This window comes from Mus musculus, chromosome 6 (assembly GCF_000001635.26).
Source record: "Mus musculus strain C57BL/6J chromosome 6, GRCm38.p6 C57BL/6J".
NCBI lineage: Eukaryota > Metazoa > Chordata > Mammalia > Rodentia > Muridae > Mus > Mus musculus.
In genome coordinates, this window is record NC_000072.6 from 36,870,589 (window position 1) to 36,897,214 (window position 26,626).

General features: G+C 39.8%; 1 protein-coding gene across 14 annotated transcripts in view; it reads right to left on the reverse strand.

The window, feature by feature from the left end:
* Dgki (diacylglycerol kinase, iota) overlaps positions 1–26,626 on the reverse strand; it is a 463,575-nt gene that overhangs the window by 33,208 nt on the left and 403,741 nt on the right. For all 14 annotated transcript variants that reach the window (XM_006506259.4, XM_011241385.3, XM_006506258.4 and 11 more), the window contains one exon: positions 24,188–24,213. In XM_006506259.4, coding sequence (XP_006506322.1) covers positions 24,188–24,213 — 26 coding nt within the window. The remainder of the gene's footprint in view (positions 1–24,187; positions 24,214–26,626) is intronic.

Consider the following 26,626-nt stretch of genomic DNA (forward strand, 5'->3'; position numbering starts at 1 on the left):
AGAAAAAGGACAATTATAACCCAAGAATTTGGTGTATGGTTACTTCCAAAAGAAAAATTTAAGTTGCGAATCCTGTTATGCCAACAAGAATAGGAAGAAAAAGTATAAACAATGCAGCAAAGGCACATATATAATATCCTTGTAATTCTTTTATAGTTTTACTTTTACTTGTGTGTGTGTTGATATGTGCACATGAGCACGGTGCATAGACCAGAAGAGAATATTAGGTGCCCCATAACTGGAGTTACAAGTGGCTATGAACCACCCAACCTAGGTGCTGGAAACAAAACCTGGTTCTTTTGGAAAAAGAGCAAATATTCTCAACTTCTGAGACATCTCCCAACTTGTGATGCAGTTCTTAATAAACCAGGCAAAAGGACTTTATATGATATATGAAACAAGAGCAAAACCCTCCACACACGAAGACTTTAAAAAGACTAATATGTAATGCCTGACTGTTCAGTTTTCAGCGTCACATACAGTTACCTGGCTCATTCCCATTTCCTCATGGTAACAACTGCTCAGATGCTTAAAAGGGTTGTAGAAAAAAAACTGAAAGGAAAAAGTGTGAACAAAGAATGATGTGTGGAAATCTCAAAGAAAAGTTAGCTGATTGACCGAGTCATAATCACGGATTTGGATACTTCTACTTTTTGAAGCTAACACTTTCCTGTTTAGAGCAAGGATCCCAACTTGCTAGTCAGGAGACACTTTCTACATCCTCTACCTGACTTTGTAACCTAACTCTGACTTCACAGATGTAAAACAAACTCCTTAGGACATGAACTGACATCCCTCATGCCACACAGCTGTGAGCAAAAGATCAAAGGTTCAGATGAGCTTCGCTTCGGTTATTTTCTGCCCTTCTCTCTCCTAAGATTAAGTGCTTTTCACCATAATGATCTGGTTGGTTTCTTCTACTTAGAGTGTGATGCCGCCAAACTAAAACAAAAGACATGTTAAACAGTAAAGATAATATGGAGTTTTAAGCTCAGTGTCTATTTCTATAAAGGGAAAATCTACATGATGAACAGACCCAACATAAAGGTTAGGCTCAGGGCTTGTTCAGTCTGGTGAGGTACATTTTCAGGCTTTCCATGTTTTTAGTCGGCACCAGGAGTCTACATCTCTAGAGAGATTTCTCCACAGAGCTTTTCCTGTATTGAGAAACACTGTCCAGTTTTTCTGTTTGCGAGCAGCCAGTCATGATGTATGAGCAACAAACTGTGAAAGCTTAGCTTGCAGAGATGGGATTTATTATAATCATCAGACACGGCAAAGGTAATCTAACACACGCTTAATGGTATGGACAGCCACTGTGAATTATGCTAATTAGGCATAAATGGGAAGCAGCTCAGGAAAGTGATTGCAATTAATATTATTTTACATAGGCAGACTGAACAAATCCAAGATGGGGTGAGGAAAAAGAGAAATCAGATATTTCTAAAGACTTCTGCATTTAGCCTACTCCTAAAGGGAATATCTGTCAATCAGAGCAGGATATGAGGCAAGTTATTTTTATAAGAAAAGCTAAAGTACAGGGGTTGCATTGAAAAAAGCTGATCTTTTGAAACAGATTCCTGGTTTTTTTACAATAAGACACAGGTCTGTATCACTTATTGTTTCACAGCAAAGTGAATTTCCACCATTATGGCTGAAGACACAATTCTGCATTTGGCTAAAACCATATGCTTTGGACAGAGAGGTTTTCTGAATAAGTTTGTCTCTGCTCCACTGGATGCTGAGCTGCCCCGCATCAGCATCACCACACACATGGTTGTGAGTTGGGGACTGGCTTTATTAGAACCTCAGTCCACCTTCCTTAGCTTTACATGGGCTGTTGAGTTTCCTTGGAAAATGGTAGCTGATTCTAAAAGCCACCGTGGCTGTCAGCCCTTGGAAGCATGCTCTCCAAACTTAGAGAGTCATGAACCATTCTCACTGAAATTCTGCTATACTCATATCCAAGAGAAGGGTGATATAAACTCCAGATCTCACCAGGAAGAGTAAAAAACCACACTGCAAGATGGGATGTGTAGGAAGAGAAATACTGCAATACTATTTCTCAAAAGTAAATCTGTCAATTCTGAATGCCTTTCTTTACCCCCTCCAAAAGGTATTCTTTCAAGTATGCATTTCTCACTCTATTACATTTTATTTCCGTGGAGATACGCATGATAAAACACATGACATAAGATGTGTAATATGTTCCTACAAGTGACATGGGCAATAAAGGCTGTTGGTCAGAGTCATTTCTCAATACTAATGAAAAGTTGAAATCAGCACACCAACTCAAAGTGCATCGCAATTCCAGTCTGTGAGGTAAAGCTTAGGTTTGCCAGGCTGTCTTAGCATCACCTTCTCTGGTACACTCATCCTGCAGTACGACTAAGGCCAGGGAGCTTGTGTCTTCCCTCCCTGGATATGGACAAACCAGGACTTCAGCTAGAGGAATGGTTCATGACCCCCACATGAAGATGATTATCTTTGCCTGGGCTCCCAGCCATGGTGGTGTTTAGAACCAGCCACCATTTCCCGAGGAATCTGGAACAGTCCATGGGAAGGCAAGTGAGAGTACAGATGGGTTCCAATAAAGCCAGCTCCAAGTCACAGCCATGTGTGTGGTCACAATGATAGTGGACCATTGAGCATCTAGTAGAGCAGAGACAAATATGCTCTTTAAAACCTCTCTTTCCAAAGCACATATTTTTTTTTTTTTTTTTTTTTTGCCAAATGAACAATTTAACCATAATGATCTGAGTTCACCTTGTTGTGCAATAGTTGGTGATGCAGACTTGTGCATTATTGTACAACGCACACAAACACACACACACACACACACACAAACAAAATCAAGAATAAAACATGAATCTGTTTCAAAAAATCAGCTTTTTTCAATGCAACCCCTGTACTTTAGCTTTTCTTATAAAAATAACTTGCCTCATATCCTGCTCTGATTGACAGATATTCCCTTTAGGAGTAGGCTAAATGCAGAAGTCTTTAGAAATATCTGATTTCTCTTTTTCCTCACCCCATCTTGGATTTGTTCAGTCTGCCTATGTAAAATAATATTAATTGCAATCACTTTCCTGAGCTGCTTCCCATTTATGCCTAATTAGCATAATTCACAGTGGCTGTCCATACCATTAAGCGTGTGTTAGATTCCTTTTGCCGTGTTTGATGATTATACTAAATCCCATCTCTTCAAGCTAAGCTTTCACAGTTTGTTGCTCATACATCATGACTGGCTGCTCGCAAACAGAAAAACTGGACAGAGTGTTTGTAATCAAGTAAATATAGGGAAATCTATGTGAAGAAATCTCTCTGGAGAAGTAGATTTGTAGAAGATGATGGGACAAACTTCTTATTGTCTAACCATGATGTCAGGCTTACTAATCCATGGGACAGTGCGAAGTGTACTTGTGATCATATTGGGTCGAGTGTGATCACAGCATTTGTCTTGAATTTGTCAATCATTCAGTGTTTTCATTGACACAGAAGGAATTGAGCCCTTAACCTATACATTAACTTTTCTTAATTTTGTTTTCTAACTTTAAGCAGAGTAAATTATTCTTGTACTTGTTTGTTGAATTAAAAATACAGTTCAATATATTGATTGGCCCCCTAGTGTCCTTTTTTTTTTGCACATTTTTTATTAGAAATTTTCTTTATATACATTTCAAATTTCAAATGCTATCCTGAAAGTTCCCTATACCCTTCCCCAGCCCTGCTCCCCTACCCACCCACTCCTACTTCTTGGCCCTGGCGTTTCCCTGTATTGGGGCATATCCCCAGATGTGAGGCAGGACTTCTCCGCTTTTCTTACTTCTTCCTCCAGCACAATTTCCTTTCATTATAGTATAGTCCAGTGATTCTCAAGCTTCCTAATGCTGTGACCTTTTAATATAGTTTTGGTGACCCCTAACCATAAAGTTATTTTTGTTGCTATTTAATAACTGTAATTTGTTACCATTCTGAATCATAATGTAAATATCTATGTTTTCTGACGGGCTTAGGTGACCCCTATGAAAGAGTTGTTCAACTCCAAGGGGTCACTACTCATAGGTTGAGAACCTCTTGTTTGATCCTTGTGGTACCTTACCAGTGTGTCTTGTAGAAATACCGTCTGAAAGATGTAGAGCACACACTTAGGGTCACTCAACATCACCATCACTATATAGACTAAACAGTAGCAGCATCTAATACTTCAGGGGTCTTATATCCAAACCTGTGCCATCTTTACTGCAGAGTGTATAGCTATATGTGGGAGACATACACAGGCTTCATTTCCCACTAATGATAGAGTTAATCCTCAAATTCAATTAGCTCCTGATAATTGCATGCCGGGATGTATATGGGTTCTTTCCATCTGCTGTAAGAATCCTTCTGAAGCTCCTAGTAGAATGGAAGAAGTTTTCTGTTTGGAGAAAAATAGAGATGCAGCCATCTCGTGTACCCTCCAGCAGCAAACCTCCACCTTACTGCCAGGGGAGCAGAATGCGCCTTATTCAGCAGTCCATTCGCTCCTCTTATTCACCACTAGAACTGGCTGTAAACAGTGAAGCAACCAGATGTTTCCCAGCAGCATCTCATTTGGTTTTTGTTGTTGTTGGGAAAGTGTTTTGTGTGCTTAAATTCCAGCACTGCAGTTAAGCCAAAGGTGTGAAGAATGCACTTTTATATCCCCTTAGTTTGATGATCTCCCTTTCTCTGAAAACCTCATGCTTTGAGAGATTAGTAATGTACTGAGTGTATATGTGATTGCCCTTATAGCCAGTGGTCCACCTGCTTAACACTTCTCTTAGTTATTAATTAGAGACTTGGGAAGATGTTGTAGGGAGGAAAAGAAAAGCCTACCGGGACTGGCAATTTAATTCAGTGTTAGTGTGAATGTAACATGGTCAAAGCCCTGGGTTTGATCCCTAGTACCACTAAGGAAAAGAAAAGAAGGAAGGGAGGGAGGGAGGGAGGGAGGGAGGGAGAGAGAGAGAGAGAGAGAGAGAGAGAGAGAGAGAGAGAGAGAGAGAGAGAGAGAGAGAGAGAGAGAGAGGAGAGAGAGCCTCCTCCACTGGCATTAGTTTTACCTGCAAGTCAATTTCTGAGTCACAGAGATGTTTCACATCCCTTGGAAATATAATTGTGCTTATATGGTGCATCCAAAGGTTTCAAGTCTAGAGAAATCAATATTAGGAGTCAAACAGGATGCCATGCCATCATGATGCATGTTGCTTTGTTAGAACACAGGTAGGAAGGATCCACATTAACTCCCAGGTCATAGGTTAAATCATTTGCTTTGAGCACTGAATTCAGAAAACCAACCCTAGGTGAAGGGAGCACAAACCCTTCATCGCTCAGCGTGTGTTGGCTTCAGTCAGCCATGTAAAATATGTCACAGGAATCACAAGAGGGATCAGCAGGACTCGTGAAAAGACCCTCTGTCTGACCTCTACAGCTCAAGTAGCATTGAACACTCTTTCTAGTGCTAAATTAATGGCATCATGCCCGGGTGTGGTAGTCACTACATTCTTTTGTACTGTGCCACCATCTGATATCATGCCCAACTATTTCTCAACTTGAAGAGAACACTCCCCCATGCATGGCATTGATATCACAGAGTCCCGTTAACTATTCTTCTCAGTAAATATTAAGCATGTAGAGACACAGAGGTGGTTTTTTCTTTTCTTTTCTTTTCTTCTCTTCTTTTCTTTCCTTTTTTTAAAAATTTTTAAAGGACTTAATCTGATTATAATACCTTACTAAACTAATGAACCCCAAGACATTACAGTAGACAATAACACTCTTTTTTCTTTCTTAACATTGAATGAAGTAATGCAAATTAAGATGCTTAGCATATTGCAAACTGATTTGAATAAGATATGGAAAAGGAATGTCAGTATTCTCTGAGGTTCCTGTATCCCTCCATAATGTTGAAGGAATGTAATTTAAACTGACTCACTTTGTTTATTTTCTATTCTCCGTCATTCAGATGAGAAAGACATAATCCTGAGAGTGCGAGGAAAGCCCTGCTCAGCCTCACCAAGGAGAGGAAGGTGGTCCATTGCAAGAGAGGCTGTGCTGACCCAGGGCTCCTCTTGATGTTTAACAGAGTCTGTAAGTAGAACTGGGACTTTGGCTTCATCCCTTCTCCCAGGCCGGCGTTTCTTCTGTGACTGGCCTCCTTGAGTTTATTTGATCTACTTTAACAGTGCCCTTCAGGACCTCTAAAAGGAATTCAAGTTGAGAGACCGTACACACACAGTGTGTTTGGAACTAACTGCTGATGGAGCCTGAAAAGGATGGACGGTTATTGGCTTTGGCTGTGCAGCAGCACTGCAGGGGAAATGGGGTTTAAGGCCAGGATTCAAGGAAGAGTGTGTTCTAGAGTTCTGGAAGATTATAGGTTTATGGGTCAAATGGCTATCAGGCTGTACATTAAGCACCTTATCAGTCCCTAACACGACTGGACGCTCTCTCTAAAATGAGGCATTTTTAATAATAAAAAAATAGTATTAGCTAAAACCTTCCTTACTGGAACAGAGGTGAAACCAAGAGAAGAAAAATCAGCAAAAGCTACTTTCAGAAACAGATGTTAGCTGAATATCTACGAGAAAATGCAGATTTTGAAAAACAGTAGTGCAATGACAAAGGAGGCTATGTGCGCTGGCAACTGCTGTAATTTTTTTTATTTTAAAAATATTCTTATTTTGTTTATTTATAAATTTTATTTTATTTATTTACAAAAAATAAAGTATTTTTATTTCCCCCCTCACGTAAGCACATGACACATAATCATCAGAAGCACAAAAAGATTTAGGATATCTAATTTGAAAAAAGTAAAAAAAAAATAATCGTTAACTCTTATCACCTCATACTGAGTGGACTAAGCAACAATATGCCTAAGAAGCAAGAGCATCAAGACAAATGGTGAGCTCTGAGCATGCTCAGCAGACATACATCAGCTAGACTTGACCGCGGCAGGAAACTGTCAGTGACACTCATGAAAGGCTGGGTTTTATGACCTAGTTGTCATTAGGTGAAATAAGACTGGACCTTCATTCTTCACAGGAATTCAAAGATCCTTCAGAAAGGAAAGTTAACCCCTGAATTCCCAAACACCCAAGTGTGTCCAGAGACCATTAAATAGACAGGCATGTAAAATGGAGTCGCATGGGGGACTAAGGAGTTGTTCAGAAGGGAAAAGTTTTCTCTAACAAAAAAAGATGGGAGAAGATCAGCTAGCCAAGAGGCTTGGGGGAAGAGGTGATATATACCATCACCTGATAAAGTGGGGTGCTTGAAACGGGGCTGCAGAGCCAGGAAAACAGCATCCAAGAGATGCAGAGAGAACACTTAACCAAACCCAGCAAGATGCCAGAGCCCAGAGTCACTTCTCCCACCCATCAACACCATGTAAAGCTCCCAGGACCTTCATTTTCATAATAGAATCTTGGTCAAGGCTACCACCTTTCTGAAAGTTAAAAAAACAAAGTACAACATAGGTTTAAAAATATGTGTCTGAGAGGAGCCTGGTTAATCAGAATGCCGAGGAAGAGTAGCATTGTGGGAGGCCCAGCCTTTCTGAGGATGGGAAGGCTGTGGTGTGAGTTAAGGAAGCTATGGTGATTGGAGAGACACTGGAAACAGCAGAAGCAGCCACCGAGATGCTGATGGTTTAAGGTCCTTTGTGCACTCTGATACAACAATGGCCAAAACAGGCCTTCACTTGCTAGGGTGAGAGGTAGCAGAAATGCCTGTCACCTGATGAGAACTGAGCAGACTCTATTTGATTATGGAGTCTCCTTTTAAAAAACGAACGGGTTTTGCTTGGTCAAGAGAAGCCCTGGGTATTGTCAACCTTCAGGAGGAAGTGTCCAGTATGGAGTCTCCCTAGAGCTAGCACACTGACAAAGCTGGTTTGCCTCTGCATGTGGACGTGTTGCTGTGGCATCGTGCCTTGCCATCATCAGCACGGGCATCGACCTGGAACTTGTATGCAGAAATTCACAGGCGTGGCTTTGAGGTCACCACACACGTGTTTGCACAACACTTCTTCAAAAGTGTAGGCATTTTTTCCCCCTCACCATGTTACACCACTGATATTTTTAGAGGCAAACAAATACAGAGAGCCAAAGAGAACTTTCAAGGCAGCCAACACAGCCTGATCCATGGGGGACTCAAGAACAAAGATGAATGACTTGATAAGTCAGATGATGGCTCTTCTCTCTCCAGACCATGTTACTCGTCCTGGCCAGGCTTGCCCACAAATCTCAAGGGCCTAACTTACAATGACAGAAGTCATCCTCTGCCTATTGGGCTGCCACCTCGGGTAAAATCTCTAGTCCTGGGAAATATGTAAAATAATAGGCTTTACTAATTAATGCTGAAAGTCCATGTAAATAGGACCTAGAAGCTATACTTACTGGAGTGAATTCCAATTTGGCTATTGAACATTGATGTTCTTTCTTGAACTTTTCTATTTCTTTCTTTTGATATGTGCAAGCCTTTTATTTGTTAGTCCTAGATTTAGAAGCTCCACTTTTATTACCTAAACTAAGTCTCACTAGCCTATCAGAGATATGTATGATTATTATCTTCTCAATGTCAAAGACAGCTTCGCTCAGCAACACGATCGAGGTCGTGTGACTAATTTGGAATAAAGCTAGGGTATATATCCAGGATTGGAGAGGCTTATTAGAAAACCTGGCTCTCTAGCAAGTTAATATTCTACAAAACCCTTTGGCTGGTTGTAGAAACTGTGAAATAGCACCATAATATCATTAAGTGACAACATCAGATCTTCCTAAACAGAAACTTTCATGACTGGTTCAAGAAGATTCCATAAACCAGTGTTCTGCCTCGCATATGGGGAAATGTGGAGAATCACACTGCCTGTGGGAGGTAAAGAAGAGACACAACAATGAACTGCTATTACTTCATTACTTCATACAAGGAGTATATGCAGTGACACTGCCTGGTCAGTGGGTGCTTCAGGATAATAAGAAAAGAATATCCTAAAATACAGAGCACCCAAACCTACCTAGAGGACTTACATGGACATTGTGGAAAACCATTCAAGAAACATTTAGTTGACATTATGACTTTGTATCTGGCCTGGACAGATGAATCTACATCTAAGCAAAACAGTTCAAGCCTAAATAGTTACAGCAGGTTACATAGGCAAGCAAAAATATTGACTGATTAAAAACAAACAAACAAACAAACAAGAAACACACAACAAAAACTCCACAGTGCTTTCAAGGCTGGACGTGGTGGTACATACATTTAACCCCCACACTTTAGAGGTAGAAGCAGGAGGCTTATAAGTATAAGGTTCTCCTTAGCTATATAACAAGTCAGAGGTAGCCTAGGCTACATGAAACCCTGTATCAAAATAAGACAAAGGCTTGCAAAGTAATAGAGCATATTGGTTAAAGTGATTCATGTAAGAATGGCCTATCAGGAGCTGATTGGAAAAGTTATTATACATCCTAATATGTTGCAGCTGATTGTCATAGTGATCCTTGGAAGCTAGCCTTTGCACAAGGAATCAGTAGATCAACTCTAGGTAGAGCACACTGGAGTTTTCATGGAGTATTAGGATTTCAATTACAACGAAGAACAGTGATGGAATGGCAATTACCTTCATGTAATTGGAGGATCACATGACAACAACTGCCATTATGCCCACCTAGCATCATGCCTATCCTGGGTATTAATATGTCAGATCACATGTTTTCATACAATAAAATCTTAAATAAATCGAGTTAGCTTCAATAAAAAAAAAAAAAAACCCACACTTGAACTCTCCAATTCTGTATCCAAGGCTCAGAGCAGCCACATTTCCTTTTGCAAAGCCAGATTCACTTTTCTATGGGAATGCATTCTCTATTAACTATTGGTTGCCAGACAGGTCACTTCATTTGATGGCCTTGATCCTGTCCTTCCCGTTTAAACACAATCCGGGAGGTTAACTTTGCACTTCCAAGCCCTCCATTTTCTTACCACTTGATTCTTTTTCAGTATTTTTCAAATCATTCATTTAACGCCTCTCTGAGGCAGGAGGCAATCTACAGCACTGTTGTGAAACAACAGTCTTAGAAAAGAGAACTCCCTTCCCACAGCATACCCAACAAGCCAGCCTTCACAGAGCGTTAGATAATCATCAGCAACAAAGCACTCCAAGGAAACCAAAGGGATCAAAAGGATCATATGTCTACAATCAAGGGGTCAGGGTGAGCACAGCAGGGTCAGAGCGCATACAAAATAACATAAACCAGATTTGGGGAACCCCAGGGGGGCGGGGAGCTGTTTCATTCCCTGGCTTTATTTTCAAGCAGCAATGGCTAATCTATTTTCCAGGGATTTTGGAAAGAAAACCAATCCGGGTGGGTGTGCTGTCCTTTCTGTTTCTTCCTTTTTCACACAGTCTTTGGGGAGCGCCCCCATTGAAACTACTGCAAAAGGCCATCTTCTCAGTACATTAGTAACTGAACCTCTTTGGAAAAGGACCAGGGCTGACCTGTCTTCTACCACAGGGAACAGCATTAATGAGGCTGCAGTGGGATTCAAAGATGTGCCCTGGAAGTTTCTGTTTGCCAACACTATGGAGTGTAGCAGACTTAACGGTAAAGCTTGAATAGAGGAATCAGTTCCGTGCCAGGGCATTGCAGAGAACAGGGCAATGTCTCTATTCATCGGGCTTAGAGTCAAATAAGAGCCACACTGCTCAAGAGAAAATATTTTTCAAAGGAAAACATTTTTTTAAATCAGTAAAAGAATAAGGAAGGAGAAAGCCCAAGCATTTAAGCTGTCAGATAAATTCATCGTTGTTTGTCCTCAGGCTCCTGGAGGTGGCTCCAGCACACAGGAATTAAGTACAGAGGAGGGTGTAGAATAAAAGACAAAGAAGGTGGTCTGCCAGGGGACAGTAGGAAGTGATGGGAGCTATATGGCTGAATGAACCCGAGAGGATTGGGATCCAGAGGGCGTCTGTAAGCAAAGGCATAGAAATTACTCATGAAAGCAACAGAAACTAAACTGAGATCAGCCCTAAATACAAGCTCTAAAAAGTCTGAATCTAATTAGAAAAACCAACGGGGGACTAAAGTATAAGAAACTGGATATGGGGGAAAATATCCTCTAGTGACTTGGCGTTAGCCAGCCCAAAGTCACTGCAAGGTAGCATAAGGTTGGTGGAGGCCAATATTGTAAGCGATTCCTAGCAGTCAGTTAAAGACTGAGGATTGTTCCATCTGTGTCTCAAGTCACCACATTTTCCTAGCCATGGGAAAGGGGAAACCACCTTCCATTCTTCTAGTCATGAGGCTGTCTCCTTGATTGTGCCAGTTCCCGAAGGAAAAACTACATGTCAACAATCCTGAGGGCTACTGGCAAGAGCCCTAATTATGGCTCCTGTTTCCCTAATTATGAAGTATGAGGATGGGAGAAATGGATTTTCTTCAATGTGAAGTTATATGAAAATGAGCAGGTCTTCATCCTTAAAGATTATTTCCTACCAAATGTAAACTATATTGTGTCAGTTATAGAAACAGAATCAAGATGATACAAGCTCAAGCAAGACGACATGCTACTGAGATGCTGAACAGAGGGTTGATGCAGAATAGGTTTTGGGTCTTGAGTCTAAATTCATGTTCTAGTCCTCATTAACTGTGCCAATCAGTAGGTTCATGTCTTAATTTTATAGTATACAACTAGGAAACATGTAAGATATTCCAGAAACAAACAGTTCAAGAGTTGGGTGAAGTATGGATTTTTTTCATTCATTTGATGGAGGAAATATCAGCATATAGTCACTAGTAAATAAAAATAGAAAAGAAATAAAAAGCCCAGTCATATCCATGAACACAGGTGGCAGAATCTTAATAAAGTAAATGAAACCTAGCTGTATATAAAGGGGATTGTGAGCTCATCTCATAAATATGATACTGGTTTCTACTGGGAAATCAGTAATTGAGATGAAGTATGTTAACAAGTAAAGAAGAAAAACAAGATAAAAAAAATACAGAATAACAATTATTTTATCTTAAATTTGAAAAGACAAATGAAAAATAGACTTAAAATATCTGCAAACAATTGACATTGGGGTCGTGGTGCATGAAAGTATCGATTTGATAAAAATTATATATGAAGATCAGCAATGGTGATGACCATATAGACAGATATTCAGTTCTGCACCAGTGTGGAGAGGAACAGAAAACTGCATGCAAAGCATGACAGGAGAGAGCAAAGTGGAATTCTCTGCATTGTTAAACAACGCTGCCTATACAGAAGTCTCTTCCCATAGTAAGGCCCTTGATATAGTTTACACAGTTAAAGGTTAATAGGAGTCTTGATACAGAGTAAGCTTTTAAGAGTCAACTGCATTGTTATATGACAGCAAAGAACACTTAGACGGTATAACTTTAACATCACAACATATGGAGTATCATTAGTGGTATAAAGTAAGTAGGACTACACTGAACAGAAGATGATGGGAATATAAAATACTGCCGATACTCATTTAAATGCCAAGAGCTACAATGTGCAATTGAAAGCTTTTTGCCATAAAGACATTAATCTTGTCCATGCTGCTTTCTAAACTCATGGAATACATGGAATGGTTATAAAAAATTGAAGATTTTTTTTATTTGTGTGTATGGCTTGTGTGTGTGTGTGTGTGTGTGTGTGTGTGTGTGTGTGTGTGTGTATGTGTGTGTGTGTGTGACTTGTATGCAGGTGGCTGTGAAAACCAGAAGATGATCTAGATCTCCCGGAACTGAAGTTGCATGCAGTGTGAGCCATATGATGTGGGCTTTGGATCCTATCCCAGGTCCTCTGGAATTGAGCAGAACTCAATCTTAACTACTGAGCCAAGCCATCTCTCCAAACTACTCATAAAAATTTAATACTATTGAATAATAATATTCATGAATTTTAATATGACAAACTGCTTTTAATTTTTATTTAAACAAAAAGGCCCTTGTGACTAAGATACTCTGAAGAAGAACAAATGTGAGTTTATCCTCTATCAAACATTAAGATCTAGACCATTGTCAAAACAATTAAAACAATATGGTTTTGGATTAAGAACAGTCATGCTGTGTTGAAGGGATGGCTGAGGAGATAGGAGTGTATCTATTTCTTTCAGAAGACCTAGATTCAGTTCCCAGCACCCACCTGGCAGCTTACAACCCTCTATAACTCCAGTTCTACGGGATCAGATGCTCTCAGTGGTCCTCTGATAGGCCCTGGACTTGCATGTGGTGTGCATAATTACATAAAGACAAAAATACTTATATACATAATATAAATAAATCTTTTTAAAGTAGCAGACATATTGATCAATAAAACATATGAGAAAATCTATTATGATATTGACATTTTTTTCTCTTGTGACTAACCAACAGTCATCTAAATTAGATGTAAAATCTACTAAACAGGAAGAAATTCAGGTCTGTTACTGTAAACATAGCCAACTACCTGTGGCTGGGGAGATAGTGGACTCCAGAGGAAAACCTACTACTACAATGTTCCCAAATCAGGATAATTTCTAAATGCCTTCTAAATATTCATCCTTATACCCGCAGTTGAGTTTAGCCTTCACTCCTTGTCAAAGAAACCTCTCTCTGCAACAGACGGAGACCATTATAAAAAACCCACAACTATTCAAAATAGAGAAGATAATTGACCATGCAATGCTCAACCCCAGTTGATATTTCTACAACACAGCCCTAATGCTAAGGGAAGATCACAGAAGGGACAGAAGGATTGTAAGAGCCAGAGAACCAGGCCTTGTATTGTGAGAGGTAATGCCTTCTGCACCCATAAAATCTCAACCATATATTTACCTAAACAAGACACATATAAGACAATACTAGCTGACATGCCAGCATTGATGGGGAACTCTCTCGAGGCCCTACTCCTTGATGGAGATCTACTGACAATTAGTAGATGCTGAGAAAGCATCAGTCTTCTCAAAGGGTGAGCCTCTTGATAGGTGATGTTACCCTAAGGGGTTCTAAACACATACACATATAAGTAAATAGACTCAGGCTTTATCCATTATACATGTGTGTATGCATATGTGTATATGCACACACACATATTCATATATATGTACATATGTATATACATGTGTATTTATACACACATATACATGTGTATATATGTATACACATGTGTGTGTGTATGTAAACATGTATGGATATATATACATTACATGTATATATATATATATATATATATATATATATATAATAACAAAGAAAGAATAGGTTGTGAATTTCAGAGAAAGAGGGGATATAGGAGGAGTTATATGGGTGAATGAAGGCATGAAAATTATATAGATAAAGTACACATGTATGAAATACCCAATAGAATGAAAAAGTTTATGCTAGTAATAATTATTTGTGATCAGTTGGAAAGTATTTCATGATGACTATGCCCTTTGATTGCTATGATGTAAATAACTTTTTGTTCATGTAATTTTTTTATTCTTCTGTCATATATTTTATTCTTCCTGATCACAGGCTCTGATCCTTCTACTTCTCCTACTTGGCCCCCAACTCTCCTCTCTCCAGATCCACTGCTCCTTCATTTTCTTTCAAAAGAGAGAAGTCCTCCCAGCGATATCAACCAAACATGGCATAAGAAGTTAAAATAAGACTAGGCACAAATCCTCATATCAAGGCTGGATGAGGGGACCTAATAGTAGGAAAGAGGTCCCAAGAGCAGGCAAATGAGTCAGAGATAATCCAACTCCAACTGTTGGGAATCCCACAAAACTCCAAGATAAACAACCACAGCATATATACAGAGGATTTTGTGTAGACCCATGCAGATTCTGTGATTGCTGCTTCAGTCTCTGTGAGCCCCTAAGAGCCCTGCTTCACTGATTATGTGTGCCAGGTTTACCTGGTTTCCTTCACCCCCCTAGCTCCTTTATATAATTGTATGCCATCTCACCAATGCTATATTTATGTAGGTTGCCTTATAAATTTTCTCTTGAATTTTTCATAGTTTTTTTTTAATTTTGCACATGTATTTAAAGTATGTCTGACCACTTGTAAGGTTGCTATTTAATTAGAAAATCTGCATCTAGTGAAAATTATGCTATTTTTAAAAAGCAGGTAAGAAAATCTAAAATAAAATTTAAAAAGGACAATACAAAAGGACAGAACTTAACAAACCAGCAAAGGAAGTAGATAATAAATAAAACAGATGTTATAATACATGAACCACTCCCTCCCCAAGTAGGCTGCTCAGGTGCCAATGGATGCACATGCGCATACTGACAGCACCAAGTGGAATCCCTGAAGGTTAAGATGAGTACCTGAATTTGAGAGATAAAAATGGTGGTGTGTTGGAGAAGTTGCAGAGATATGGAATGGATTTGGTAAAAATATATTAAATGCTTATATGAATTGTTAAGTAATAAAATCAAAGCAAAACTGTATCTTTAATTCTTACCAAACCACAAAAATCAATTAAGAATACAGGTGGTGTTTTAGAATGTAACACAGGACTTTGTTTTATACAAAATTCCTCTAAACATCCCAAAGATATCAACTCCAGGAAAATACTAATAATTTGAAATATATCAAAATCATGAACATCTGTTATCAGGAAGGAACTGAAAGGAGTTTTAAGAATGTAAGCCACAAGTTGAAGAAAATTTATAACAGAGAGAAGAAAAACGTATTTGTAAAACAAAAACATGCTTATGGAACCATTAAGAAACAGATAACCCAAAGGGAGAACAGTTGGACCAATAACAAAACGAACCATTTCATAGATGAACAAACACAAGTGTCCTTTAAATGCATGAAAAGATGCTCAACACATGTGTAAATTCAGAACACAAATATGTTCCATTGCAAGACACAATGTCACCACCACCAGACTGGCAATTTAAAAAAAAAATCCATTTATTTCAAGCATCTACCATGACAGCTGAAGGTGTGCACAATCTACCACCCAACTGAGTCATTGCCACTGAAAGGCAATGAGAGGAAGCCTCACCCAAGGACACCAGTAGGAGTTGAGGAAGGAAAGCTGTGAACATCATTTTCTGAAGACATGGAGGTTGCAAATAACAACTCAGAGCCACTGCAGTTACCTACACAAGGTCTGCATGAGATCAAGCCAGTAAGTATACCATCACAGATAGGGGAGGGTCCAACATCCTCACCCTTAGCAGAGGAGCTGCTGTCAGCTGATGGCTACTGAGGCGGGGAGTCACACTACTTTGGGAACACGACTACTGTTACATTGTCCATACCTCACTGGATGGCCATACACCCACATACTTATGACCAGCATTCAGGATAAGTAAGTAATTATATTAATAACAATATGAAGAAAGTTGGAAGAGAAACAGTAGAGAGCATTAGGAAGAGCTGATGGGAGGTACTAGTGAGTGGCCATGTTCAAAACATATTATATAAATGCATTTCAAATGGGCAAAACTGTTCACACATACACATATATGTACAATCACAAATATGTTCACATATGAGGTATGCATGTATGTAGTAAAATAAGGAAATGAGGAAATGGCTGACACAAAAGCAAATGCAATTACTTTTGAAACTTAGGGAGATTAGCACAGTCAGAAAGCAGACAGTCTGAAACTCTCAACTTACATATGTTTTATATTTTTGACTGGAAAATGGTTCCACACTGGTTCCTTTAGTTATGATTTGAAGTGAGAAGCTAGATTTTATACATATTAACTATCTTACTATACAAACAGGGTTCTATTAGAAAATGATCAAACCTAAAAAATGCATGGTACTGGTACAGCGACAGACAAGTATATCAATGGAATAGAATTGGAGACCCAGAAATGAATCCACACACCTATGGTCATTTGATCTTTGACAAGGGAGCTAAAACCATCCAGTGGAAAAAAGACAGCATTTTCAACAAACAGTGCTGGCACAACTGGCGGTTATCATGTAGAAGAATGCGAATTGATCCATTCTTATCTCCTTGTACAAAGCTCAAGTCTAAGTGGATCAAAGACCTCCACATAAAACCAAAGACACTGAAATTTATAGAGGAGAAAGTGGGGAAAGGCCTCGAAGATATAGGAACTGGGGAAAAATTCCTAAACAGAATAGCATGGCTTGTGCTGTAAGATCAAGAATTTACAAATGGGACCTCATGAAATTGCAAAGGTTCTATAAGGCAAAAGACACTGTCAATAAAACAAAAAGGCCACCAACAGATTGGGAAAGGATTTTTACTAATCCTAAATCTGATAGGGGACTAATATCCAAAATATACAAAGAGCTCAAGAAACTGGACTCCAGAAATTCAAATAACCCAATTAAAAATGGGGTACAGAGCTAAAAAAAAAAAAGAATTCTCAAGTGAGGAATACCGAAGGGCTGAGAAGCACCTGAAAAAAATGTTGAATATCCTTAATCATCATGGAAATGTAAATCAAAACAACCTTGAGATTCCACCTCACTCTAGTCAGAATGGTTAAAATAAAAAAAATTCAGGTGACAGCAGATGCTAGCGAGTATGTGGAGAAAGAGGAACACTCCTCCACTGCTGGTGGGATTGCAAGCTTGTACAAGCACTCTAGAAATCAGTCTGGTGGTTCCTCAGAAAATTGGACATAGTACTATCAGAAGATCCAGCAATATCTCTCCTGGGCATATACCCAGAAGATGTTCCAACTGGTAATAAGGACACATGCTCCACTATGTTCATATCAGCCTTATTTATAATAGCCAGAAGCTGGAAAGAACCCAGGTGTCCCTCAACAGAGGAATGGATACAGAAAATGTGGTACATCTACATAATGGAGTACTACTCAGCTATTAAAAACAATGAATTTATGAAATTCTTGGGCAAATGGATGGATCTGTAGGATATCATCCTGAGTTAGGTAACCCAATCACAAAAAAAGAGTCATTAGATATGCAATCACTGATAAGTGGATATTTGCCCAGAAACTTAGAATACCCAAGATACAATTTGCAAAACACAAGAAAATCAAGAAGAAGCAAGACCAAAGTGTGGATACTTCATTCCTCCTTAGAATAGGGAACAAAACACCCATGGAAGGAGTTACAGAGACAAAGTTTGGAGCTAAGACAAAAGGATGGACCATCCAGAGACTACCCCACCCGGCGATCCATCCCATAATCAGCCACCAAGTCCAGACACTATTGCACATGCCAGCAAGATTTTGCTGAAAGGACCCTGATATAGCTGTCTCGAGTGAGGCTATGCCAGTGCCTGGCAAATACCGAAGTGGATGCCATCTATAGGATAGAACATAGGGTCCCCAGGGGAGGAGCTAGAGGGGGTCTGCATCCCTATAGGTGGAACAATAGGAACTAACCATTAACCCCAGAGCTCGTGTCTCTAGCTGCATATGTAGCAGAAGATGGCTTAGTCGGCCATCAGTGGGAAGAGAGGATCCTTGGTCTTGCAAACTTTATATGTCCCAGTACAGGGGAATGCCAGGGCCAAGAAGTGGGAGTGGGTGGGTAGGGGAGCAGGGTGGGAGAGGGTATAGGGAACTTTTGGGATAGCATTTGAAATGTAAATAAAGAAAATATCAAATAAAAAAGAAAGAAAGAAAGAAAAGAAAGTGATCAAACCTAATAGCACAGTCCTAGAATCCTAGTTATTCAGACTGAGACTCAGATTGTAGTTCCACGCCTACCTGGGCTATAGAGTCAGTTTAGCCTTTACCCAAGGCCAAATGGGTAAAACAGGAAGCAACAAAAGAGGAAAAGGAACACAGCTTAGTGGTGGGCTACCTGCCTAGAATACATAGAGACCCTGTGTTCATTCACAAGTACAAAGAAAGATGAGGAAACTGAGCTAAGGACTGATGAGATGGCCCAGCAGGTAGAGATGCCTAAGACCCAGCCTGACACAGGAAGCTCACCTCCTGGAACTCACATAGCAGAGGAAAAGAACTGACTCCTGCAAGGTGTCCTCTGGCCTCCACTTGTACACTGTGGCATGCAGCAGTACACACGTGCATGCACATGCACACACACACACACACACACACACACACACAGAAAATAACAAATGTAAAATTGAAACAAACAAACGAACAAACAAAACCCAAAAAATTGAGTTAGCAAGGGATAGATTTTGATATTCCAAAGAATTTTGTACCAGATCATTGGATGTGTTATTGACAATACTATAAAGTACAGTCAATGTCCATCCCGACCCACAGATGTGATGTTTGTGACCATGGTCATTACATTTTCCAGCATGGTCACTGCCATCCTTGTTAGCTATTTACTGTGGCCAAAAAAAAAAAAAAAAAAAAAAAAAAAATGACCACAGACATGAGACCCATGACTGTTGAATGTTCAGGAGTGTGTGTGTGTGTGTGTGTGTGTGTGTGTGTGTGTGTGTGTCCAATTTAGATGCTGCTGAGGAATGAAATAGATTTTTGGTGCTCTTTTAAAAGTATCTAGTGATGATTTTTATGGTGCACCATTCTTTTGAAAATTCTGTTTGGCTCCGAGGCCCATTTTTTAAATAGGTCAATTCATTCTTTCTTTTAAAATGTTGTTGTTGATGTTGTTTAGTTCTTTATATATTTTGGATACTAATTCCTCAGATACATGGACTGGCAAGACTCTTTTCCATTCTGTACCAAGACAGACACTCATTGGAAAACATCTTTGTATGCTCACACAGATGACGGCTGTCAGAACAGCATTCTGAGAGGCTTGGAAAATCAACAAGCTAAGAGCACAAAGGACCCAAGAGCTGAGGGCTAGAGAAGCTGTCCGGGCAGGAGGAGGTGATTCCAGGAGCAATGGAAATGATGAAGTGTGAGGCCCTAAATGGAGAGGAAACTCGGAGGACAGGGCCATCAATCACTGCCAAGCTTATCTTCTGACAGGGAGTGGGACTCCAGCTTCCAGATGTTGCATTAAAACGTAATGTTCCCCCAGAGACTCCCATGGCAGGCTTCCCTGAAGCTTCGGTTTCACTCAGCTAACTAATTATGAGAAAATGTGACATCGGTATTTCACTTTTTCTACAGGGACAAATCATTCCCAGCAGGAGGGAGAAGTTGTTATTTTTTTTTTTGTTGTTCAGTTTTCTTTTGTCATTAAAAAGAAATTACTTACACAGCAGTAAATAAACTCTTGTTAGAGGAGAGGAACTTTTTTTCCCTTCTCAATAATTCTGTCAATTTTACCTTAATGCTGACAATCATTTCTTTGTTTTCCCAATAATGTGGTGAAGTTAAAACAGAATAGTTTCGATATTGAATCTAGGACTAAATTAACTCGACCATTTAGTAGCTATGTGATATCAAGGCATTTATTTAAGGACTTATTCCCCCAGCTATAAAGCTATAACATGCCCTGTAGGTTGTTACCTATTAACAATGAACACAAATGCAGTTACAGTGTGTCAGCACAGTTCTGAGGAAGTACTAAATTCACTTTATCTTCTACTCTGAAAACTGAGGAGTTAGAAAGGACTGAAGCAGCTGAAGGGGTTTGCAGCTCCATAGGAAGAACAACAATATCAACCAAACAGAACCCCCAGAGCTCCCAGGGACTAAACCACCAACCAAAGAGTACCCATGGAGCGACCCATGGCTCCAGCTGTGTATATAGCAGAGGATAGCCTTGTTGGACATCAATAAGAGGAGAGGGCCTTGGTCCTGTGGAAGGCTTGATGCCCCAGTGCAGAGGAATGCCAGGGCGGGGGATCAGGAGTGGGTATGTTGGTGGGGGAGCACCTTCATAGAAACAAGGGGAGGGAGGTGGAATAGGGGGTTTCCAGAGGGGAAACCGGGAAAAGGGATAACATTTGAAATGTAAATAAAATAATCCAATAAAAAATAATGTATGTGCCATCTATGCCTGCTGTTGGCAATCTTTCATGACCACTCATCCAATCCTGAACCTATTCTTTACTTGGGGACTTCAAGTCAAATTATATATTAAACATTTTGTTCTTTCTTGGCTCTGGTACAAAAATAAAAGGTCCCCAGTGAAAAGTTATTGTTTGTAAATAAAGTTGAAAGAGGTGCATTTCTCATAACTTTTCTTAGTTTTGTCTGCTTGTTTGGTTTTTTGTTTGTTTGTTCCTTTGTTTAGACAAGAAAACTCATTACACTTTCTGTACTGTCCCCGAACCTGTGACTTTCCTGCCTCTGCCTCCTGAGTAGCTAGGTTTATGTGCAAATGCCAACATCTCAACCTCTGTGTTATGTGGAGCCAACATCAGTGAATCTACACGTCCCGTGACACTGCCTGGATGGAAGAACATAAGGACATGTTATCTGGGTGTCTGTGACAAACTGGAAGGCCATTTCTGCAGATGATTCCCCGTTCTAGTTCACAACTACCCAGGAGACACACAGAGCAGAGCAGAGGAGCCCAGAGCACAAACAGGCAGACTAAGGGAGAAGGGGCAGGGGTGCTGTGCTCAAGCATGCTGAGGGGCACTTGTAAGGATGGAAAACGGCAGGGCTATGGGGCTTCTCTAAGTTAGATTTCTGCAAGAATAAATGTTTGTTTCAGAATAGCCAAAGGCAGCAGCTGTGACTGTAGGAAATAGGATTGCTGGTGGGAAGAGAACAAAAGAGAAAACTGAGACGGACAGGGTTTCACGTTCTGGTTTCACAACCCATTTGCCAATGTGCCTAAGTTCTTTTAGAATAAACCTGAGCAATTTGATTCACCTCTCTTCCAGAGGTGTCGCAATGTCATGCAGATGTCACACAAGGGTGATGGTGTGGCGCTGAAGATGCTTTATGATGGCCACAGTGAATATTAATTCCTAACATATATAAATGTAAGGCAACACACTGTGTGCCAGGTAGAGAATCATAGCAGTAAGGAAACATGCATAAATATTTCCCTAAGGATGCAGAGACTAGTAGATGATGAACAGTTAGGCAGTGTGGGTAAATCAGCATGTATGTTTAAACTTTAAAGGTTACAGGAGACAAAGAGGCATGAATATATAGTGCATTTTTGAATTCACCAAAATGTAATATTCATCTAATTTGCAAAGTAGTTCCTCAACTAATCACATATAATAATTGTTAAAATACTCCTAACTCTAAGAGCAAGTCATTTGGATAGGGATCATCTTCCAAATCTTCGAAGGACTCTGACATATGCCTAGAGGTCTCCCCTAACCCCTTAAGAAGTCCTAATGGACTGCAGAATGTGAATTTAGAATTTCCTCCCCCTTGTGATTAGAGAATTGACTCATGCTTAGAAAGACAAAAGCAACGACAGGTTATTAAGGGTAAAAATAGTTCAAACTAAAGGCAAATACACATTTCTAATTTATCATTTGGACATGGAAGCTGAAGGACTTATAAATATACAATCAAAACCCTATTCATACCAGCAACGATCAGCAAAATAGCATGCAATAATGGTTTACCATTAGGTGGTTGATTACCTAATTCTGACTTAATGGGCCTTGAACATAATTTTCCCTACAATTCTACAGAGAACATGATACAACCTCATTCCAATATTAGGACAGATTTCATAATGTAGCAGCAGGAGAGAGAGCCTAAAACTCCCTCTCCATTTCCTTAATTCACTCACTTAATAAATACATTTTTAATGTTTGCTTTTTGTCGGACACTATATCAAAGAAATTGGCAGTCTGAGGAGCCAGCTAAGGGAAGCATCAGATTAGTGTGTTAAGCTTGGGGAAAATATATGGCATAATAAGTGGATCAGAGAGCTTTCAGGGAAGAGAATGGATGAGCAGAAACTGTCACGTGACAAAAAAGCAAGAGACGTTTCCTTCTGGGGACAGCAAGAATGAAAGCAGGAGACGCAAAAAAGCAAGTAACCCAGAAATTAAATACAGAGTCATATGCCTGGAGTGCAAGCTATTGACAGGAGAATGGGGAAAGATGGCAGATAAAACAATAAGCAGTGGACCCTGATATAGATGTTTCTTGTGAGGCTATGCCAGTGCCTGGCAAATACAGAAGTGGATGCTCACAGTCAGCTATTGGATGTGGGCCCCAATGGAGGAGCCAGAGAAAGTACCCAAGGAGCTGAAGGGGTCTGCAACCCTATAGGTGGAACAACAATAGGAACTAATCAGTACCCCTAGAGCTCATGTCTCTAGCTCATATGTAGCAGAAGATGGCCTAGTCGGCCATCATTGGGAAGAGAGGATCCTTGGTCTTGCAAACTTTATATACCCCAGTATAGGGGAACGCCAGGACCAAGAAGTGGGAGTGGGTGGGTAGGGGATCAGGGTGAGGGGAGGGTATAGGGGACTTTTGGGATAGCATTTGAAATGTAAATTAAGAAAATAGCTAATGAAAGAAATAAAAAAAATAAGCAGCAAAGGAAGATAGAAATTCCATCCTTAGAGCCTAGTAGCACTTGCTTTAAAATAAGCATCAAAAGGCCAATCACGAGTTTTGGTCTGCTGCAAAGTGGCCATCCTGAAGAATGCTACATACACACAGTAACCTGGAAAGGGGTGACCTACAGGTGTGGGTTATGGGACTGGGACAATCTCAAAAGCCCAAGAAAGGCACCAACAATCCCGCAGCTAAAGCTGATTGTAGATGTTTGAGAAACATCACTCTGTGGTCTGATGAACCCATGACCGACACCAAACAAACAAATTTGATTGACTGTGGAATAAGTGAACAAAAATTAGAAATGACATAATCAGATGGTTTGTCCTTTGAGTGACACCGCTGTCTTTTAGAATAAGAATAATTCACCTCACTGAGTAACCAGCTCCCTCACTCCCTGACCAGACCCTTTCAGATTTAAAGCACTCTGCCAACACAGAGATGAGGCCTCACAAAGTCCAGTCTGGATAGGCAGGACTCTCCTGTAACACCTCCTCATTTTAGACATGAGAATCTGACTCACAGAAAATAATGCTCACCTCAAAAGTTATGAGACATTTGTGATGGCAGATAGAAACACAGATGATATTAAACTTCACAATGCTTGTCAACCAAAATGTTTACAACTAATAGGAAAATAACACCAGATATGAACCGCAGCTTTATGTTTTCAGAACTGTTTGACATTTCACACTAAAATGCTACAGCGTCAACATCTTTCATGCACTTTCTTAATAGTGATCAACTATGACACTGAGCTAGAAGGACCAGGAAATTTTGAGTGCAGAATTTAGAATAAAAATGACATGTTCTTACCATGATCTTCTGAAGAGACTGGGGACCTATAAAAAATAATACAAACATGATAAATATTTTATATATGATAAGGATAACAACAACTACACATAACATTATAGAAATTATATAGTCAAAATTTAGTTAAGGTGGGCTGGAGAAATGATGTTTCAGAGGTTAGGAGCACGTGCTATCCTTGCAGAGAGCCCAGGTTTAGTTCCCAGCATCTACTTGGTGGCTCACTGACATCCTTAAATCCAGTTCCAGGGGATATGACAACTTCCACAGCCTCCATGGTTACCAGGCACACACATAGTACATAGCCACACATGCAGGCGAAACACTTAGGCACATAAAAAAAGATTAACAAATAAGCCTTAAGAAAAAGTTAGTTAAGGAGAAATTCAGTATGGTAAGTGTAACTAATGTACTTGTTAAGGGCATATTCTAATCAACAACAGTTCCATATTATCTAGATTGGTTAAGTATTGTGGGTTACTAAATGTCGGCTGCTTGACATGGTATCTCAAGGCTGCAACAAATTAGTTAAGTCTGAACTTATTGTGGAAGAATGAGAATGCATTGAACTATGTTATCAAGTGAAACTTATACCCAAGGCCTAACACCTAGAACAAATGCCAGAGACAGAAATGTGAGCTGGATTTAACGCACAAAGGGCCATGCTCAGTCATTTTTAAAGTATAACAGAATTAAAAGAAAATGAGTGCACAATTATCATTATTTTCCTGTTTTTGACATTCCTCATGGAAATTTAATGATTGCACATAGCTTAAACTTCTGTGTGATGGCCTATTATCTCCAAACCAATGAGAATCAGGATAAGACCAAAAACCACTGGGCCTCACAAGTTTAATAAATCAATAACTTTCCTGTGTAACCTGTAAGCTTAGCTCTAATTATCATAGTCAGCTATCAAATGGAATATCATGTCAACCATAAACTATTTCCCTTCAGTTGACACTAGTGGAGGTGTGAATAAAAGTGGGGGGATATAGTCAATGATGTTGGAGCAAGAGTAAACAACTCGAGGATGCATGATCCAGTTGCCCTTGATCCTACTGATGAATGATATCTCTTTTATTATGTGAATACATAGCAATAGTTGCGCGCATAGTTGTGATGAAAAGAACAATCTGAACATCCGCTAGTGCAAACTGCTAACTCATTTCAGCCTCATGAGCCATTTCAAGTAGAATTTGGCACATGAAATGAAATCCCAAGATTTGGTGGAAAAAAAATCAGTGTCCAAGAGGCAAATAAACCAGACATGTCACTAAGCCATCATTACTTGAAAAACACTTGGCCTCTCTTGTTGAAACCGATTTACGTGTCTCTAAAAGTTCCCAGATTTTGTACTCTCCTCATACTGGTCTTCGTAGGTTATTTCCCCTAGCAATGTGGAAATATGTCTTAGTTAGAAAAAGCGGGCCCTGGTTTTACATTTGTTGAACTGAAAGCATTTCAGTACCACCATATGGTATTCAAAATCAAACACAATTGAAGGCTCTTTGAAAGTGATCACATCGCCTCTCAAGGACCTTAAGAAGAACTGTCCTGATCTCTCTAGAAGAAAGGGGGTCTTGGAAGGAGGTCCCTTCCACAAAAGATACCCAAGCCATCCAGCCAAAGGGATGCCCATGTCTGCTTCAGCAGGAAAAAAATTAAACAGGGACTGTGTGGAATCAAAGTTAAAATGGAATTGGAAGTTGATTCCAAAGAAGAATGTAGATTGGAAATAATGTGTGCTGACGAAGGTGCCTGGGGCATGGAGCATGTGTCCTCACAAAAGAACATCTTCACTCCCGATTTATTTCTTATGTAAAGCAAATAAACATATATTTACAATTAACTTCTGATAGAGAATGAGAACAAAGAGAAACCCATGCCCATAGCCCCCTGCATGTCTCAAGGTTGGAGCCCTTGAGGCGCATTCTTTGCTGCCTTTCTGTAAAACATTTCATACTAAATCTGAAATAGTCCAGATGGCTTTGTTAAAGTCCCAAGGGGATGCATTCTGAAGTAGGTCCAGGCAGTGAGGACGAACTATCAGAGTGTTTTGCACAGATTAGTCATGTTGCATTTCTGTGGCTGAATGTCTCCCACACTCCTGGACTTGTGGAATTTGAAGACATATGGAGTATTTCAACCCTCACTCAGAATTTCACCTTTCACTGCAAAATGTCACTAGATTATACTACTGAGACATGTACCTCATCCACTTAGGCTGGGAGCAGGCATACAAAGTTTCACAGAACTCAGCTCAGGAGAGAAGAAATGTCCTGCAATGAGCAATAGAAGCAGTTGATTTTAAAACAGAGGTTGAATATCAGGAAGAGATTATCTTCCTGACAGCTGAGCCAAGCAGCTGAGGTACACAGGAAACCTTCCTATCCCCACCATCCTGAGAGACTTGGGCCAGAACTTGTTTAATTTCCTTCC